Raw genomic sequence first — 18,932 nt, forward strand, 5'->3', positions numbered from 1 at the left:
AGGTTTTGTGTTTCAACAGAGACAAGTCTTAGCACCAGCCACGTTCCCTTAGCATTTCTTCCATATGAAGAAGTAATGTTCCCTTTTAAAATATTTGCTGAATTCTTTGGAACCGATGCCCAGCTACAATATATTTTTTCTATGATGTGCTAAACATGCTTGCTCTTTTTGTTTTTCTGTTTCCTCTGTATATCCCAAATTAATGAGTTCGGTTCTCTTCTCATGCTATGTTAGGCCAAGGAGAACTTTCCTAGAGGCACAAAAGGGGAAATTCCTCCCTTCTGTTCTGTGCTCTGTGAGTACTTCTCTGTTTTCTTGGGAAGTGCTTTCATAATATCCTGAATTATTTTGCTTTCCTTCTGCCTCTCAGTGTGTCCACCTTTATGAGAACAAGGCTACTCGTTACTTTTAATCCAAAAGTTGGGACTTACTTTCCTTTTATATTCCTGCTAGTGTACATAGAAATATAACCTAATTACTATATTGTGTAAGGGGGAGAAGCTTACCACTGTGGGATCTGTATCCTACTGGTTATCTTCTATTATTAGTGGTGTTTTTGAGAAACTGCAGTTCTGGCAATCCATCATTTTTTAGCTGGACACTGATGCACAAAGCAATACATTCCCCATTTGCTTTCTAGCTGACACACCACTCATCTCCTGGTACAACTTCTGTGAGGAATTAATCATAACTTAATGAGGCTCACATCACCTCTTTTTTGATATTGTGCACTCTGCTAGTGCAGAAAACCTTTGCAAAATGATGCAATGTCCTGGATTTTTTTTTTCTTCTCTTTCTACATGTTTTGTCACAGGATGCATGGGTCCTTATGTTATTCTTTTTGACTTCAGTGTTGAACTTCACATTCCTTATTACTCAGTAGATTTGAACTGATACCTGAGTTATCCTTTTATTGGCATTTCGAATTTTCAGTCATTTCTGCAGAATTAGGCTTGTTCTGGATTGAATAAATCTTTAATTAATGCTAAACAATATGCCCAGATTTAAATCTAAACCTGCCAGCACTCTCAGTGTTTTCTAAAGACTTTTAGATTTCACTGCTCTTTTTCTTCTTGAGAAATCAAAATTGATTTTCAGTTTTCACTGAGCCACAGATACATCTAATGTAACCTAGATAAAACCACATTTCTGTGTTCCATTTTATGACACAGCAGTTTTGCTTCTTATATCTCTATACTGCAATTTCTCAGCCTTCTTTGACTTATTTTATCAGGGAACGACAAAATATACCATATATTTTAGCACCAGCCACCATAAAAAAACAGCATTCTCAACATCATATTTTCTTTGATGATACCTATTGCTTTTGTATTCACAGTATAACTCAATATCAACTTCCTTCACTGTCTGCTGTATATCCAGAGTGTTGTAGATGTAACTGAGCCTTTGGGATACGTATTTTAATTTCATTTCTAGTGCTATGCAACATTAACTAAACTCTGGGGCACAAGATGCATAGCAGAGAGATATTACATTGTGTACTTTGATTCACGCTGGGCCTGAATTTCTCGATCTTCTCTATTGCAAACAATAGCACAAATTCCTCAGAGGCACAGTTCTTCGCAAGGGGTATCACTAGAAGCACAGAGAATGCAGGGGAAGTTCAGAAGCCAGGGAAACAGGAAGGTTCATGCTTCCTGCTTAGTCCTGTCATGAGTGCATTCCTGGGTAGCTAACAGCAACACTGGTGAGAATAGCTGCATTCTCCCACAAAGAAACAGATGATGCAGATTGTAGACAAAAGAACAGGCTACCTTGGTCCTCCATGCATTTCCATCATTTTTATTTTTCATTTTTTTTAGCCATTTATTTTCATTTCCCTAGTTCAGGCTGAAGCAAATTGCTCTTGGCCAAGGAAGAAGAATAACCATAGCTCTCTTGATTGAACTGGAGAATTCTCATAGAATCATAGAATCACTAAAGTTGGAAAAGACGTCCAAGGACATCTAGTCCAACTTTCCACCTACCACCAATATTTCCCCACTAATCCATGTCCCTCAGTACAACATCTAAACGTTTCTTGAATACCTCCAAGGATGGTGACTCCACCTCCTCCCTGGCATTCCATTCCAGTGCCTTACTGTTCTTTTGGAGAAGAAATTTTTCCCGACACCCAACCTGACAAAGGAGCCAAGATAAGATTATTTTTCGACCTTTCTCTCTTACTTTATTCTTTTGTCAAGAGCCTTAAATCCTTCTCTTTTCTTGTGCAATGGGAAGGGTTGGCTCTTTACATCAATTTCCTGTTGTAGTATTTTCCTAAGATTCAAATTACCTTGAAACCCTTCCTCATCCTGTGGCCGACAACCTCTGACTTATTTCTGATGTGCTGCCCTGTCATACAATGCCACTTTTCCTTCTGCAGCTTTAGGAGAGTGAGAAAATCCTGAGGTTATGTCAGCAGAATTATCTTCTATTTCTTCCTGGTTACAAACTTCCAAGCCTGCTGCCAGTTAAGCACCAGGATTTTGACATGTGTGCTTTAGTGCAGCCTCTGAAGACTGCATTTAACATAGCCTTTTTTGGCAAACTCTCTGCTGCGCTCTTAGATTGACACTGGAGCAGCTCCACCTCCCCTGGGAATTCTGAAGTAGACTAGGAGCTTGCGTTGCTACCAAAGTGTTGTCTAAACTTGGTTAGCACAGATCAAGCTGGCAAAAGGGAGCAATAGCAACTGACAAAGATCAATGTGATGTGACAGTCCTGGTTGTTAGCTGGGAAAAAAATGAAAGCTCTTTCAAACGGTCTGGTTAATTCTTGTCTTTGTTTCTGCCTATCAGCCCCATTTCCCTCTGTCAGCAGCAGAATCCTATGCCCTTCTCTACTAAAAGCAATATGGATTTCATTTCTGACATGAATGAATCTCAGATCAGGTTAAATTAAGATGACATGGGCTATGTTTTCCCATAATAAGACCCTATTCCAGTTTATGAAGTATACTCTATATGAATGCATTTTTATAGCTTTTAGATGATGATTTTGTTCAAGCAGTCTTCTAAAGAAGAAAAAGAGGCGCACAATCTTTTGAAGACTTGTCCTATTCCATTTGACACCTATTCTAAAAACACAGATCTTTTCCATGTGCTTTTCAGGAGGTGTTTTGTAAATTATGTCAGAAACTCATAGAAATGTTAAATCTGACACACGAATATTAAATCTAAGCAAAACAAGCATTGGGTGGGGAGTCTCAGTTCCTAGTTAGACTCTTCAAAGCTGTATGACATTATTCAAATTTGTAACTCTGGTGACAGTTTGAAAAAGCTGTAAGAAGTTTTTTTTTTTAGAGATCCAGGATCCAGAGTTTTGTTTGTTAGGGGTTTACTTCTCCTGGTCAGGATTTCCAGATGCCCCAGAATCAGTTCCTATTTTTTCCCCAGTAGGACAGTAAGATTAGACATTCCTTCTTCAATTTCATACAAACAGGATGTCAGAAAAAGTAAAACAAATCCATCCAGTCTTCTGTGTATCTTGTAAAGAAGGAAGAAATTCTTTGTGCAAATCTCCAGTTTCTTGCTCCTATTGTCATTTCATGTTGTTGGTGTCTGGAGTCCATTTTATATCAACACTCTTAACTTTAATACTATCTTTTTTTTTTTTTGCAAGCATAGCCCTATTTTTAGGCTGTAGCATGAAATCACCATAGTAGGGGAACGTTTATGACTGATTGAAGCTGGCAGAGCTCAGAGCTTGGAATGCCTGGATTTGTGAAACTGCAGCTAAGGAGTGCCCATCCTAAGCATCCTTTCTGAAAAATAACAAGGTTGGGAAAAGCTAAACAGAAAAATAGCAGCTTCCTGAACTTTTTGTTTGTGTGTTCAAAACAAATAACATTCATTTCTACCTTTGACATCAAGGCAAATGCTCTCACATCAAGCCTCATACCTTCGGTTTTGCAGAATAGGCTCTCAGAAGTCAAAGATCAAAGCTGACAGCTATGGTTTTGGAAGCCAGAGATACAGAATCACAATTCAGCTCTTTGCATATTTAAGGTTGTCTCCACTGGATACTCCTGTCAGGGCTGAGTGTGATGGGAGAGAGAAAGCATCACAAGCAAATTCACTGGAGGAGGCGGCAAAAAATAATGTCTGTCTTTTTCTTTCCAGCAAACAAAAAAGGAGAAAACAAATGGCTTTCTCAGGCTTCTGTAAACTTCAGTTTCTAGTGTTCTTCAGAATTGCTAAACAGTCGATTCTGTGCTGTGGTCCTGTGGAACATCACATTGCCTATCCATTCTGTCAGCAGCGGACCTCCAGACTGCAAGAGAACTAGCCCAGTACTTGCACTAATAGGGCACTATGTAGCATGCTCCTTTTTAAAAACAAACAAGCTAACTAAGAAACACAAAAAACCTACTGCATCATGTAAATTGTTCATGCTTTTCACAAGCTATTGTTATTTTGGTTAACAGGCAAATTAAAATCAGTGGTGAACCCTAGCAAATAAATTGCCATCCCTAGCTTGGGGGAATTACAGCCATAAAACATTCTGGACTTAATTAAAGTATAAGCCCAAAGATTTTAAACTCACAAAGTGTAAAAAAAAACCCACAAAACAAAATACTTTTTACTGCATTTTACTGCCTTTTACATGCTTACTTGACTGGCTTTTATTGGTGGGAGCTAAAATTCAGAACTAAATGGCTAAATATCTTTCACCAGTCTATTGAATTTACAACAGATTTATTTTGATAGCAAGAAGTCATTAAAATACAGGCAAGAGAATTTGGTCTAAGGTTCATGCACTGTGTGTTAACATTTCTTGCAAAAAGTAAGTCCTATTCTCTACAGCCCGCCCAACTTCTAAAACTTTGTTGTGGAAAAGGGACTGAGAGTTATGCTTGTATTCATACGGGGTTCAGCAGTTTCAGAAAGTGTTTGAAATACACTCCATCTTTTCACATCTGTTTATTTCTACTGAGCATATTAAACTACCACTGAGTATTTCTTATGCAGATTTGTAGAGTAAGAAGGAGACAGTTATGTTCCATATGAAACTTGAAACTTGCAGAGTAGAGTCTGAAACTAGTAATACATAGGACCTTTTGCATAAGTAGTTGTTTGAAAGCTTTAATCTAATTTTTCGCTTTGTTTTTACCACCAAAAAATAGCAATGTTTCTTCATCGCCAGTACACAGATCTTCCCTTTTATATTTTTAATCTGCCATCCCACTGCGATACTTCACAGATACTTCATTTAGAAAGTCAGTGGAAGACAATCTGGGTGATTTTACAATGTCATATAGCATCATGCTTTATGAATAATAAATGTTGGAATCTGACACATTCCATGGAAACTGTTCAGTTCTGCAAAAAGTGGCACAAAAAAGAGCCCATGTACAAGTCTGAGAGCTGATAGAAGACAGCAGCAATGACAAGAGTCAGTCTGGTGTGAAGTCTGAGTTTGACCCTTAGAGGAACGGTGTACTTTTCTGATCTCTAAATGTTTAACCATACTGCTAGGAAAACATGGGTAAAAGTGCCTGTATCATGTTAACATTTGATAAATCAACATTTATCTATAATTTCACAACAAACCTAAAAAGGCTTCACTTACTCAGAAGGTCATGATGGATAATCTCAGTGTTTTCTTCTGGCCTTAGTGTATGAAAGAATCTATTTAAAGAGCCGTATTTGTCACTACCTATAACAACTGTTCAAACAGAAGTTGGCACCGAATAAGGCTGTTCCCAATAGCTAAAATACACAATATATACTTTGTGTGATGTTTACTCTCACTTAGTTTCTCTGCTCACCACCTTTCTATTTGTTTCCAGGGCAGTTCAAAGGTTTAACTCTAATCATACAGAAAATATTTTGCATCATGGTTATCACACACATCATTTCCTTATGCTCATTTAATGACATACGATGTAAACATAAGCAATATAAACTAATATTCTCTCCACCTGACCATTTGCATTCTAGAGGCTCACAGATGTTTTGATCAAGGTCTGTTTCAACTGGCCTAACCTGCAAATTACAGAGTTGTGAGTAGACAAGTTATTGTAAATCTAAATGTGGCAGGCAGCACAAATTTCAGCCCAAATGAATTTGTGATGCCTTGTGGCAGAGTGAATTATGTTTCAGTCAAGACTGTTCCCTGAACTAGATTGTTTCTGGCAGCCAAGGTGGTTTTGGGTACTAGTGCCATATGCTGGTTTCCCTGTCATCAGGTTGAACCTCAGTGAGAGATGGTCTTGTTGGTGGATGAGAAACATCGATGAGAAACTGCTGACAGCAAGATGAAGAGTGTCAAAGAAGTATCTTTAGTACACTTACAGACTTACAGGCACCAGGGAAAGAGCATAAAATGCATACTGATGCAGCAAAACTAATGCTAAAGTTGGCAGACTGCAAAATGAATGGCAGATTCTGTGTCCTTCAAATCGTCCGGTCAGAAGTGTGCATGATGTGCTGGTTAAGTCTAAATGAAACCATTATGTAAGATAGATCACAGTAGTTGTATTATGATTCTAGTACTATGTCATGGAAAGGTCAGATTAGAGAGATCACTGCTTCTTTTAGAACTTCCAGTCCAGTAATGTAGGGAAGTAGATCTGAGGAAGGGCCAGAGAACATTCTGTTTCTCTGCATCGTTCCACCTGCTGCATGTGTGCCAGCTGCACTCAAGCTGTGGCAGCTGCAGCAGACTTTTGGGGAAGTGTCAGTGAGAGCAGCCTTGGCATGAGTGTGACCATGGCATGAACTAATCCTTAGGGACCGTGCCTGACTCATTCTGGTGCTCACAGCAATAGGAGAGGTGTGCAGTGGCATGTTTTTGCCGTAAGTACGGCCTGCAATGCAGTGACATCTGGCTTTACTCTTCTAAGCTCATGGGAAATGATGCAGTGGCTCAGGAGAACTCTGTAGGACAAGAAGGAGGAGATGGAAAAACTGCAGAAGCCTTGTGTCATTTTCATGGAATAGGTTCAGTGCTTGAATACAGACCAGGCAAAACTAAGTAGACCCCATTGTTAGAGAAAAGCCTGTATGAATCCATCTCCCTATGACTATGATTGTTACAAATTGTATGAAAGCTGGTGGCAGAGAGGGCAAGATGTAGAAAAGGAACATGGAAAGTAATTATAGAAAATTGTTTGCTAGGGGAACATTAAAAAGATATAGAAACCCAAAACAAGATGACTAGAAAACAGAAAGCAGCAAATGGGCTGTGAGATAGCCTTGTTCAATACGATGAAACTGTGTAGCATAGCAAAGGATCATAGAATGGAGAAACTTCTCTGTTTACCGATAAAAGCAAACACAGATGAATTTGTTATCCTGCCAGATGTTCTGCTTTCTAGAAGGTGGGATAACTAATGAATCATTTTGGTTCTTACGGTACTTAAAGAAAGGCAAAATTTTGGTTTGACCACAGAGTGAAACTAACATACTAGAGGAGGACTGTGAAGTAGTGGCTGTGTTACCTTGGAAACAGCAAAAGCCTTCATTAGGTAGGTTGCTGTTAATAAACAGCTAATTAAGAATACTTGTAACAAAGCATAGATCATGCAGGATTGCATCAGACTAACTCAGAGTCTATTACTCTGAAGGGTAGCTCTACTGGGACAGATCATTAGCTGGGGAAAAAAAACACAAAAGCAAAACAGGTTCAGTCATTTTGGAAAACATCAGTGCCTTAAAATAAGTGAGAATAGGGAATCACTGATATCAAGATTGCAATGAAAGGTTGTCCAACTCTGTCACATCACAGCAGTACGTACACACTGGGAAGGAAAAAGGAATAAGAAAGTTGGTTGTAATACAGTCTTGTTCTTAGATATGATGCAAAAACAGCATAGAGTGCCACGGTTGGAATCAAAAGGATCTTTGGTTAACCAAGGGGAAGAAATCTTAAGTAAATGAATTATAGGTCACACTGAAGGTCTGCATAGTTCATTTCTTCCACTACTAGATGCCTAGAGAAAGATCAAGAACAACATAGGTATTATTTCATCAATAAACACTCTTCAAGGCATCAGAAGTTTAGGGTTTCTCTGATCTTCGGATACTTACAAAGCACTTTGGACAGCCTTGCTTAAAGGTCTTTGAAAACAGTTATCAAATTGCTCTTTTATTCCTCTGGAACTTGGACATCTTGTAACAATGAGTTTCACTTTTAGAAATCATGTGAAAAAGTATTCTCTTGTGCTTATTTTAAACCAGCTCCCCCGTAGCTCCAGTTTCATGAGAAATACACCCATTAACCCAAATACCATCCTGTTCTGCTCTTCCAGCAGAAAATCCTGCTGAGCTAACTCTCTCCTCATTACAAAGTTGGGGTTTATACCTTTTCTCTTTCTATTCCATCCTTTCTGAAGGAATGTTATTAATACAGAGTATACATTCACAGGGTGTACTATGGATTTATATAGCAGCATGCTGATATTTCTGTTTTCCTAATGAGCTCATCCCAGCTATTTGCTTGATTACCCTTGAACACTGAGATGGGGTTTTCAGAGGACTACTTCAAATGACTTCAAAATATCTTTCCTGGGAAGCTACAGCTAACGTATAGATGATATAAATTATTTGCTTCAGTTACCATTTTATCAGCAAATCAGTCACTGCTTCAAAATCTCTGATGTTTTTTTTTTCCTTCCAGTTGATTCTTGTTTTAATCATTTTTGAAGGACTAATGATTTTAGAAGATACTGAGTAACATAGATCCCAAATCAGAGCAGCATTTTCCGCCATCTGAAAAGTGGTCATTGACTTCTCTATTTCATTTTCCCCCTGTTAACCAGCCTGCAAGCTGTAAGAGGACCTTGTATGCTATCACATCACACAAACCTTCTTGCAGCAGTGAGGTGGTTTGAGATTTTTCAAAATTCTCCTGGGGATATGATATGCTGGCAGTCCATTGCCTCTTCCGTGTCAGAAACTCCCTCATGGGAACACAACTGTTACTTGGGTTTTATTGTATAGAAAGACATAGAGAGGTTTCTGTATAACTTTATGAGGAGACTTCTTTTCCTGACATAACTCTCTTCTAATAAATTCTACAGAAGACAGAAAAACAAATCTTATTTCTTTATAATATAGAACACACACAGTCAATGTGTTTCAGTGGCTGGTGGGAAGCTGTGGTGATGACACTGCTACTTCTGTAAAGTATTTTGTTCCACTGTTGGGGGCTGTAGCTGTAGCTGATGATGAGAAAAATGAAAGCATCTCATACTTTTTGTCACCAGAGAGCGAGGTCTGAGCTTCCTGAAGGAGAATGGCTCCTTCATTCCAAGGTCTTCTGAAAAGTATGGCCATCAAATTGAGGGAGGTGAGTCAGAGAACAACGATTTTCAGATTGTAGTAGCAGTTTCTTTCTTTCTATAGTAAACAAAGACTGGGGAATTTTATATGAATATTTAAGTAATATCTCTGCCTTGAAAAACTACTGTCAAATATTTTATGTTTTAAAGAATAACTAAGCTAACAATCTTTGTGCTGCATTTAGTGCTGTACACTAAATGTTCCACCAATGAAAGGCTAGATTAAAATTCAAGTTTCCAGACTGCAGTGCCTCAGTATTTAGCTACAACATAGAAGTTTAACTACCCAAAATTCAGGATCGAGTTGTCCAACATTTCAGCTAACCAACTACAACACATATGGTAAGATTTTCTAGAGGGAAAACTGGGAGAATCTGAGCAAGAAGCCCTCCTGTCTGGTTTATACTGGAAATGCAGGCCCCTAGTCGTGGGAGTTTGGAGGGCCTGAAAATCTTCAGTGGTGCAGAATAGGAAATGGCATATGAGATTTGGAACAGTCCAAAGATCTCTAGATCTCCAACACATGGAAGCACACAGCTTTTCAAGGGTTAAAGTACAGCACTAATGTTGGTTCATTCATGCTTTGGCAGTCCCACTGAGACCCTCTGTATTTCGGGTCTCCAGTTGCAAGATGACATAACTGCATGTCAGGTGTGCTGTGAGGATGTGTACTGTAACAAGGCTGAGGCACTTGGCTAAAACAGCAAGGCTGGCTGTGGAATTGAGCTGGGGGAATGTAACCACACGGCTCTGTACCTTGCTGACTGTACAAGGACCTGCTTGTCTTTTTGCAGTGATCCTGAACGATCTTAAATCATCCTCTGTTTTCAGGAGATGCAACTGAGCCCACAAAAATATTTTTTGCAAAGTCTGGATCGATGATAGAACTGATGCAATGCACTGATATACATGAAAGGACAAGAGGGAACGGCCTTGAGTTGCACCAGGGGAGTTTCAAGTTGGGTATTAAGAATTTCTTCTCAGAAAGCAGCGAGGCAGTGGCACAGGCTGCCCAGGGAGGTGGTGCAGTCACCATCTGTGGAGATGTTGAAGAACCGTGCGGATGCAGCACTGAGCGATGTGCTTAGTGGGCATGGTGGGGTTGGCTGTTGGACTAGGTGATCTGAGAGGGCTTTTCCGATCTTAACGATTCCGTGACACTACGGCGTCCTGCAGCGTGCTGGGGACGGCTCTGGCACTGCCGCTGCTGGGCACACGCATCTCGCCGTGCACCGCGTGAACGGCTCACAGACGGCCGCCTCTTCGGTGCCACGCTCCGTGGCCGCGGGCACTCGCGCGCATCCATCCGCACCGAGAACCGCCCTCCTGCCGAGCGTTGCTTTCCACGGGCGCAGCTCTCGTAGCGCCAGGGCCGCGCGCCCCGGGCACGCACCGTGCAGCGTCGCAGGGATACGCGCACAGCCCCACAGGGCCGCCGCCCCCTGCTGCGCTCAGCGCGCGGCCCGCGCACACCCAGGGCCGGGCCCCAACGGCCGCCCGACGCCCCCCGGCCCCCGGCGAGGGGCGGCGCGCGGCTCACTCTCCCGCCGCGGCCCGGCCCCTTCTCCCCCGGGCGCCGCCCCTCTCTCTCTCCCGGCGCCGCCCGTGAGTCAGGGCTTTGCCGGGCGGTAGCGGCGGCCGCGGCCGGAGCAAGCTTGCACCCTGTGCCGCGGGGCTCCATGGAGAAGGCGGCGGCGAGCGAGGGCGGCGGCAGCAACAGCAGCAGCCGCAGCAGCAGCCGCCCCGCGTCGGCGGGCTCCTCTCCCTCGTCCTCCTCAGCCGGCCGCGGGCTGCCGGGCCGGGCGGCGGCCGCGGGAAGGCTGGATGGAGGAGGAGGAGGAGGAAGCGGCGGCAGCCCCGGCTCGGCGGCGGCCAGCCCGGGGGGCGCGCAGGCGCCGGGCGGCATCGGGAGGCGTCGGGAGCCGGTGCTGGAAGGGACGCTGAGCAAATACACCAACCTCCTACAGGGCTGGCAGAGCAGGTAATGCGCCGCCGGGCCGCGGCCTCCCGGCCCCCGCCGCCCCCAAGATGGTGCCCGGCAGCCGCCGCCCCGGGCCGCCCCTTCCCCGCCCCGGGCAGGTAGGCCGGTGCGGTGAGCCGGCCCTTTCCCGCCGCTCCGATCCGCTCTCTTCCTGCGGCCCTCGGAATTTATTTTCGTTTCGTTTCGTGTTATTTTCCATCCGAAGGAGAGGCGCACCGCTGTGTGGGTGCGGGAGGCTCCCGGCTCCCTTTCCGCGGTCCTCCTCGGGAACTTACCTTCCTCACGCTGGGAAAGTTGGGCGGGACAACCGGAACGGGTGCGAGCCTCACGGAGCGAGCGAGAGAGAGGTGCCGTGCTCGTGTCTGCAGTCACCGGTGCGATCTGTTGGCTTCGGGGCGGGCCACCGAGGAGGCGGTTAGCCTGTGCTCTGAGGGCTGCCGCGCTGCCCTTCCTGCGTGACAGGTGCTGCGCTGCGCTGAGGTGGCGGCCGGCTGCGGGCGGGACGGCCGCTGTGCGCCCCGTTGGGCGTGGGGCCTCGCCGCGGGTTGTGGGACTGAGAACCGTGCGCTGGGGTCCGTGGAACGCGGAAGGCTCTCCATTGCTGCTTTACTTCTTGCTGAACTTACTGGGTGGGTGAGGTTGGCTATCTGTACCTCAACTTTTTAATGTACGGCGTTGTGGTGGTGGCTCTGAAGAGAGGCAGTGGCAATAGAATGTCTGCAGGTCCAGCCACAAACCTTAGGAAAATGAGAAAGAAAACTTTGCTTAGGTTGAGTGATACCAAGCAGTGAGAATGCATGTATAGCTCTCTCCTGGATGCTCCAGCAGTAATTTTAAAGCATTTCTAAGTGAGAAAATTAAATGGTACTGATGCCGAGGATGCTTTGATGCTGACTCTTGCAGAGCAGGGCTGTAGCAATATTTGCTGAAAAGTTTCAGAAACTGATCTGATTTCATGTGCGGGAGGGCACGCACAGGTTATACCCACTGTGGGTGATGCTCCATACCCAATAGAGATAGGCACTTCTCTCCATAAACCAGGTGTCTTTCACTTAATGTATAGGCTGCTCTCATGGAGCCATAAAGAAGGCCCTTGACTATCTCTTGGCCACTGCTGCTCTGTGCTAGATTCGTGTCGGTATCCTGTCTGTTTCTGATTTATGCAGACCTTCTGTCGCTTTGTTTAAGAACCAAACAAACACAGTTTGATATCAAAATGAACAACTAGCCCTCCCTCCCTTTTACTTTTTTTTTTTTTACTTTTTTTTTCCTGATACTGCCATATCTTTTGGTAGAAGCAGTAACCTTTCCTAATCTTGAGTGTTGCTAAGGGTCATTTTCAGATAACCTGATGAAAATTGCAAAATTGAGGTCTTTGCTTGTAAATCTTTGGGTCTAGAACTGCCTGCCTGTTAGTTTTGGGCAGCGTTTAGCACTGATTAGATCTCTGATAAGGGTGGGAGTTTAAGACAACGTGTGTGATCTACATATGTCTGAGAAACTTCTGTCTGAAAACATTACAGAGATAAATGTCGCATTTTAATTAATATTATTTTACTCTTAGCAGTCTATTTTAATCCTGCTGTATAATGCTTTGTCAACCACTCATCTTATTTTGTGTAAATCTGGCTATTTGACTACATGACAGCTTCTGGGCTAAGTGATGTTTCTAGTTCATTCAGGTGTTCCTTGATCTATGTGTATGTTGACTGGGATTGGTGATGGCAGTTTTAAACAAAACAGTTGCTACTGGAAGATTACAAAAGTCGGTCTTACTATAATTTCCAATAAACAAGTATGCGTGGGTTAAAGTGAGGTTGTCTGTTTGGGAGTGTGTGTATTGTGGAATGATCATAGAAATTAGTTCTGAGTTTACTTCATCTGAAAAAATGCAGGATTGTTTTAAGTTCATGATCGATACAGCCAGATGGCATGAATATAAATAAAATGGAACAATAAAGAGGAAACTGATAGAGTTCAGTGACTGTGGATTTGAAATGTTTTTTAAAGTACCTTATCCATTAACCTAAATAATTTAAATGCATTTAACGTTAGCTTTTGCCATGAGGTATTGAAGTAGATAGGCTTTCTTTCCTAAGTTATTCCATGCTTATTATGCAGGGTGACCTCTAAAATTCTGAAGACGTTTTCCTCTTGTTTGAATTACAATACATTGGTGTGGCTTTTTAATCAGTCCTCCTTTAAGGAGAGTATGCAAGATATTCCTATTTTGGATGGGGCAATATTGAAGCGTAACACTGCATTGATGAACAGTAGCTGAAGTAATTGAAGGCCTCCGGTTCAGTCAATCTTGAGAGCTGCATTAATTTCTATTTTAAGAATTTCTGAGGGTTTATTGTCTATTACTAAATAAATCTATTTGTTCTCTTTCAGCAGGTTCAGGAATAGCCTGAACCTTCCAAAAAGAAAAAGAGCTAGATGGTGGGTTTTTTGTTTTTTGTTTTTTGTTTTTTTACCCTCACACCAGCAGAAAGAAGGGCTGGCTTTTTTTTTTTTTGTTGTTTGCTTTGAGGCAGTTTGTTGCACAGTAAAGTTGTCAAGGGGGCTGGGCTTTTAGAGTGTCTCTGCTGAAGTCTGACTTGCCATTGGTTTACACAGGTGCGAAGGCAAAGAGCAAAACAACCTCAAACACAGACACTTTCATGGAAGAACATTTGTGTCTGATCTGAGATACTAGAATATCTCTCTGTCAGGACAGGTCAGTCATTGGCTGCAGGACTGGTGTTAGCAACAGGGGGCCTGCATGAATGAACAAGGTTCTGGCCAAAGTCAAATACAAAAAGGAAGCCTACAGAGGATGAAAGCAAGGTCAGGTAACCTGAAAGGAATACAGAGAGCAGCTGGGGATGAAGTTAGGATAGCTAAAGTCCGTAGATAGAGTTGAAGCAGGCTAAGGATGTAAAAGCCCTTCCTGTTCCTCTTAACAAGTATATTAGTGACATAACACTAGGAAGACGTTCCTTAGTGAAACAGGAGATCTGGTTACCTGAGACAGTGGTAAGGCTGAGGTACCGAATGGCCTTCTTCATGCATGGTTGCCTTCAGGAGCACTGGTTTCCAGAGATCAGAAGGAAAGGCTGGAGCAAGGAAGTTGTAAGTTTAGTGGAGGAGGATCAAGTCAGGGAACACTTAAACAAACTGGATGTTCTTAAGTCCATAAGCCCTGACCGGATGTGTCCATGAGTGCTGAGGGAGCTTGCAGATATGATTGAGATGCAGCTCTTGGTATTCTTTGCTCAATAAGGGAAACTTGGAGAAATGCCAGAAGACTGAAGGAAAACAAACATTGCTCTTGTTTTCAAGAAAGACTAGATGAAGGACACAGGTAACTACCGGCTGGTCAGCCTTCCCTTAGTCACTTGAAAGGTGATGAGACAGCTGATCCTGGAAACCGTTTCCAGACATATGAAGAAGATGATCAGGAGTAGTGAGTGTGGATTCAGCAAGGCGAAGTAATGCCTGACAACCTGATAAGCTTCTACAGTGAAATCACCAGCCTTGTAGATGAGGGTGGAGATGTGGAAGTTACTTTCCTGGATCTTTGGTACTGTGCCCCATATGCTCATCATTGAGAAGCTATTGAAGTATGACCTGGATGAGCAGATGGTGAAGTGGATCAAAAGCTGGCTGAATGTCAGTGCATAAAGTAGTGGTTAGTGGTACAAAATCTAACTGGGGGCAAGTACTGAGCAGAGTACCCTGGGAGTTGATTCTGAGAACAGTCTTGTTCCATGTCTTGATTAAAGATGTGGATGATGAGGTATAGTAAACTTGCAGATGTCACGAAACTGAGGGAAGTGGCTTATTCAAAGGAATGTGCAGCCATCCAGAGTGACATGGACAGGCTGGAGGTAGGTTGATGTGGAGTCCAACAAAGGGAGATGGCAAGTCGTTCTGGGGAGTGATAATGCTGGATGTGCTGGGGGCCACACAGCACAGCAGAAAAGGACCTGGGAATCATGATAGACACCAAGGTAGCTGTGAGTCAGATGTTGGCCCTTGCAGATAAAAAAGCTAATGATATTCTTGGGTGTATTAGTAGGCAACTGTTGTCTAGGGAAAAAGAGATTGTCCAACTCTTGCAATCGTCTTAGTACTAACTATATAGAAAGTGCTGCAGCCCAGCCTTTCTGTTTGTTTCTTCCCTGTCATAAGAGAGGTGCACAACATGTTAAGAGTCAAAGATTAAAGAGTCTTGTACAGTGATGGCTGCTCCAGGTTCTTTCATTGGTACCATTCAAGTTCTAGGAATGAATTTTGACCTTTTTCCAGTGTAAAAAGCAAGTAGGTGGTTACTAGAGAAATATGACTGTACTTGAATATGTTATTGAAAGTTAAACGTATGTTGCTAGTTTCACATAAACTTGGAACTTAAAATGTCAAAAATCACTTATTAGTAATTTCTGTTTTAGACTATATGCTAATCATTTTTTTCCTTAATCCTGAAATCTAGGTAGCTTCTAGGTAGAGATGGGAGCTTTCCTTTTTTTACTCCTCTATTTCCTTCACTTTTTATTATTGAAACTTTTCGCTCCTAATTGTTTATTGTTGAAGGTCATTGTTAGGAAAAAAAAAAAGCAAAACCTCTTTGTTGTGTATCTCTGATTTAATTGTAGGAAAGTTAAAATTTTAAGTGAAGATGCACCCTGTCTGTGCTTAGGTAATGGTTGATTAAACCTAACTTGTTTGATCACTAACTGCTTGATTTACCTTGAATAGCTTTTTCTGCTGCCTCTAAGCAGATGTCAGGAGAATGGAGAAGGCTGTTGGAACAGAGGAGTGAAGTTAGAGAATGCTTTTTATCAGAGATCTTAGAGAAGGCTTTTATCAAGGTAATGGCAGGAAGAGAAATCGATCATTCTGTCTCTCTGCCCTTCAGTGATGCTTACAAGAAACATTTTGAAGAAAAAAAACTTTGAATGTCAGGTTGAAATTTAAAAAGAATGGTCGTGTGGTTTGGACTTTGGAGATGTCTGTGGCAGTTCTCCAAGCAATCCACATTTCTCTTGTCCCCGGGCAGGTAACCCAAGTTCTTTGTTCTTTGGCTGCCCGTGTCACGTAGCCTCACTGCTACTTATGCCTATGTGGAGGATAAGTTCATATAACGTATGGTAATTGACTGTGTAAGGTGTTTGATGGCATCGTAGGCGTAGGAAAAGTCTGTTTAAAATAAAGGAGACTTGAGCACTTTCACTCAGTGTGTTTGGGATTTTCAAGTGCACTTCAGAGCTGAGCAGCAGTCTTGGTACCACAGGGAATGAAGTGACAGACAAAACAGACCGTGGTCTTCCTTTCACCCAGATGTCACACTTCATTTTCAGACAGTGAAAAGAAGTGGCAGTTGGCTCTAGCACTTACCCTTATCTGGATTTAGTTATTACTAGTTCATCTCACTGCTGTCTTTTTGAATGGAGATCTCTATGCTTAGCAACGCAGTGATAAATGTGGTTGGAGGGAGCACACATGTTCATGGTAGCTCATCTGAAAAAATGCACCCGTTTGTGCATACGGGTTTGTGTTCAAGTAGGTGAAGTGACAGTAAGTTGTTAAACTAAGTAATGTGCCTTGGAGTCTTTCTGTGAGTATATAAGAAGTGTATTCAAGAGGTTTTTCACATCACTTTATATTTAATAGCAATTATTAAATAAGAAGAATGCATTTGGGCTTTAGCTTCTCTTTGCATAACTAATATAATAATTCTTATCTTATTCTTTATGATATATTTAAAAGGTTCTATTATATTTAAAGCCTTTCAAGTGAAAAGGGTGCTGAAAATCACTGTCAACTCTTAATGTAAAATGATGTATTTTAAATCAGCATTATAATGGATGATGAAACAAAAAGTATTGAATTTGATACAAATAAAAAAGTTGAGTTTCTTTTCTTGGCCAAATATATTTCCAGAACTTAATTTTTTTTTTTTCTCCCCAAGTATCATGTTGTTATGCTTTAGGTCTTTTAGGATGTTGGGAATATCTTTCTGAGATGGCTGAGCACGTTTCAGAACCTCACCCAGGGAGGCAAGGCTTCTTTTTTTTTTTCTTTTCTGCTGCAAATATATTTCAGTAAGCACTATTGAAATACTACTGTACTTCTCTTTCCAAGATGGCATTTACATCACCAAAAGTAACGCCTCCTATATATTTCCTTGGAAACTACAAAAGATACAAAGAACATAGTAAGACTGGTAGAGTAAGCTATCACCTACAGAGCACTATTTTTTCAGCATACCCACCACCATTAGCTATGCATTTTCACCAGTGATGAACAAGAGCTGGTATGCCTTGCTTGTAAAAACAAACAAGCAAACAAACAAAACCTGCACCAGCGAGTGACCTGCTATTTTACAGCTGCTATGATGATGATGTTGCTAGGAAAATGTTGCCTGTGCAGTTCATCTTCCATCGGCCTGAACAGATGGAATTCAGAAGGTGCTGAATCTGGACTGTATGGTGGGTGTGGTAGAACAGTCCTGTAAAGATTGGCAGTGCGCTCCGTGATCTTCAAGCTGGTGTGTTGTCATGTTGCAAGAGAAAGGTGGTTCTCTTCTCTGCCCTGACTCTGGAAGTTTGAGTGTTCAGCTTAGTCACGGTGGTGATGACCTCTGATTTTTGCAGGCCAACGTAATAAAGTAGGAGGCATTACTTTGAGAGCAGCAACCACAGTTAACAGGTAAATTAAGTAATTTAGATTCTAAGTACCAGTTACCTAGCACAAGCCGTAGCTTGTCTTGATTCCTGTTTCACCTGGACTTGTGTTTCTCTGGGAACGTGAGGCTTTTTCCTCCAGTGATAGAGTGTTTGGAGCCAACTTTTAGTTACTCACTGCTTAAGAAATTGCCTTTCTTAATATGTGTCAACCTTTTATTTTTTTACTCTAATATTGTTGTGTGTACTGTGTAGGAGACAGAAAACACTGCTTACCAAATTTCATTTCCTCATGCATCTTTTTGGAATGGTGATGTTATCATTTCTCTGTTGATAGCTAAACCAGTAGAATCTTCAGTGGAGCTACAAGTCAAGATTCCCAGTAATTTTAATAATTTATGACCTTATGATTACTATTGGCCATTTCAGTGTTTTCCTTCAAGTCTGGACACTGGAACGATATACAGTTAATTGTGATTGCACTAGGGAACAAATGCAAATGTAATACATCCCGTTTTCTCCAATTCAGTATTTCCTGCTTAAAATGTCCACAACTTTGGCTTTTAAGGTCTCCATTACAGTTTTGGGAAATTAGCTCTGTTTTGACTTGTGAATTTAACTCTCATTACACACAACACTGATACTTCGTGTTCCCTGGTGTTGCTCTGGTTCTCCAGACAGATACATCCGTACCCCATCTCTTGCAACTGTCTGCTTGCCTTGCTTGAGTTGTACGTGGTCTAATGCTTGTTAGGCTTTTCTCTAAGCTGTATGTGTTGCTTCTTGTTCTTCTTTCTTGTGTCCATTAGAATACTCATTTTGGAAGTACTGTGATGTTCCTTTATTTATTTTTTTTTCCAGTAGGAAGGTGATAAAATGTCTCTCTGCTGTATGCTCTATCCGTGGTTAGCACATGGTTTTTCATCTCCCCATCTCCTCTCTTTTCATCTTAGAGTTTCTAGTGGCTTGTGGATGCCTTATTTTTGTAGGGGGA

General features: G+C 42.0%; 1 protein-coding gene across 1 annotated transcript in view; it reads left to right on the plus strand.

Moving 5' to 3' along the window:
- The first annotated feature begins 10,968 nt into the window (after positions 1–10,968).
- OSBPL10 (oxysterol binding protein like 10) overlaps positions 10,969–18,932 on the plus strand; it is a 100,202-nt gene continuing 92,238 nt past the window's right edge. Inside the window, exon 1 of the mRNA XM_042816760.1 lies at positions 10,969–11,270. Within this exon, the coding sequence (XP_042672694.1) occupies positions 10,969–11,270 (302 nt within the window). The remainder of the gene's footprint in view (positions 11,271–18,932) is intronic.

This window comes from Centrocercus urophasianus, unplaced genomic scaffold (genome assembly GCF_019232065.1).
Source record: "Centrocercus urophasianus isolate 14NV4802_14NV808 unplaced genomic scaffold, USGS_Curo_1.0 seq_16, whole genome shotgun sequence".
NCBI classification, from domain to species: domain Eukaryota; kingdom Metazoa; phylum Chordata; class Aves; order Galliformes; family Phasianidae; genus Centrocercus; species Centrocercus urophasianus.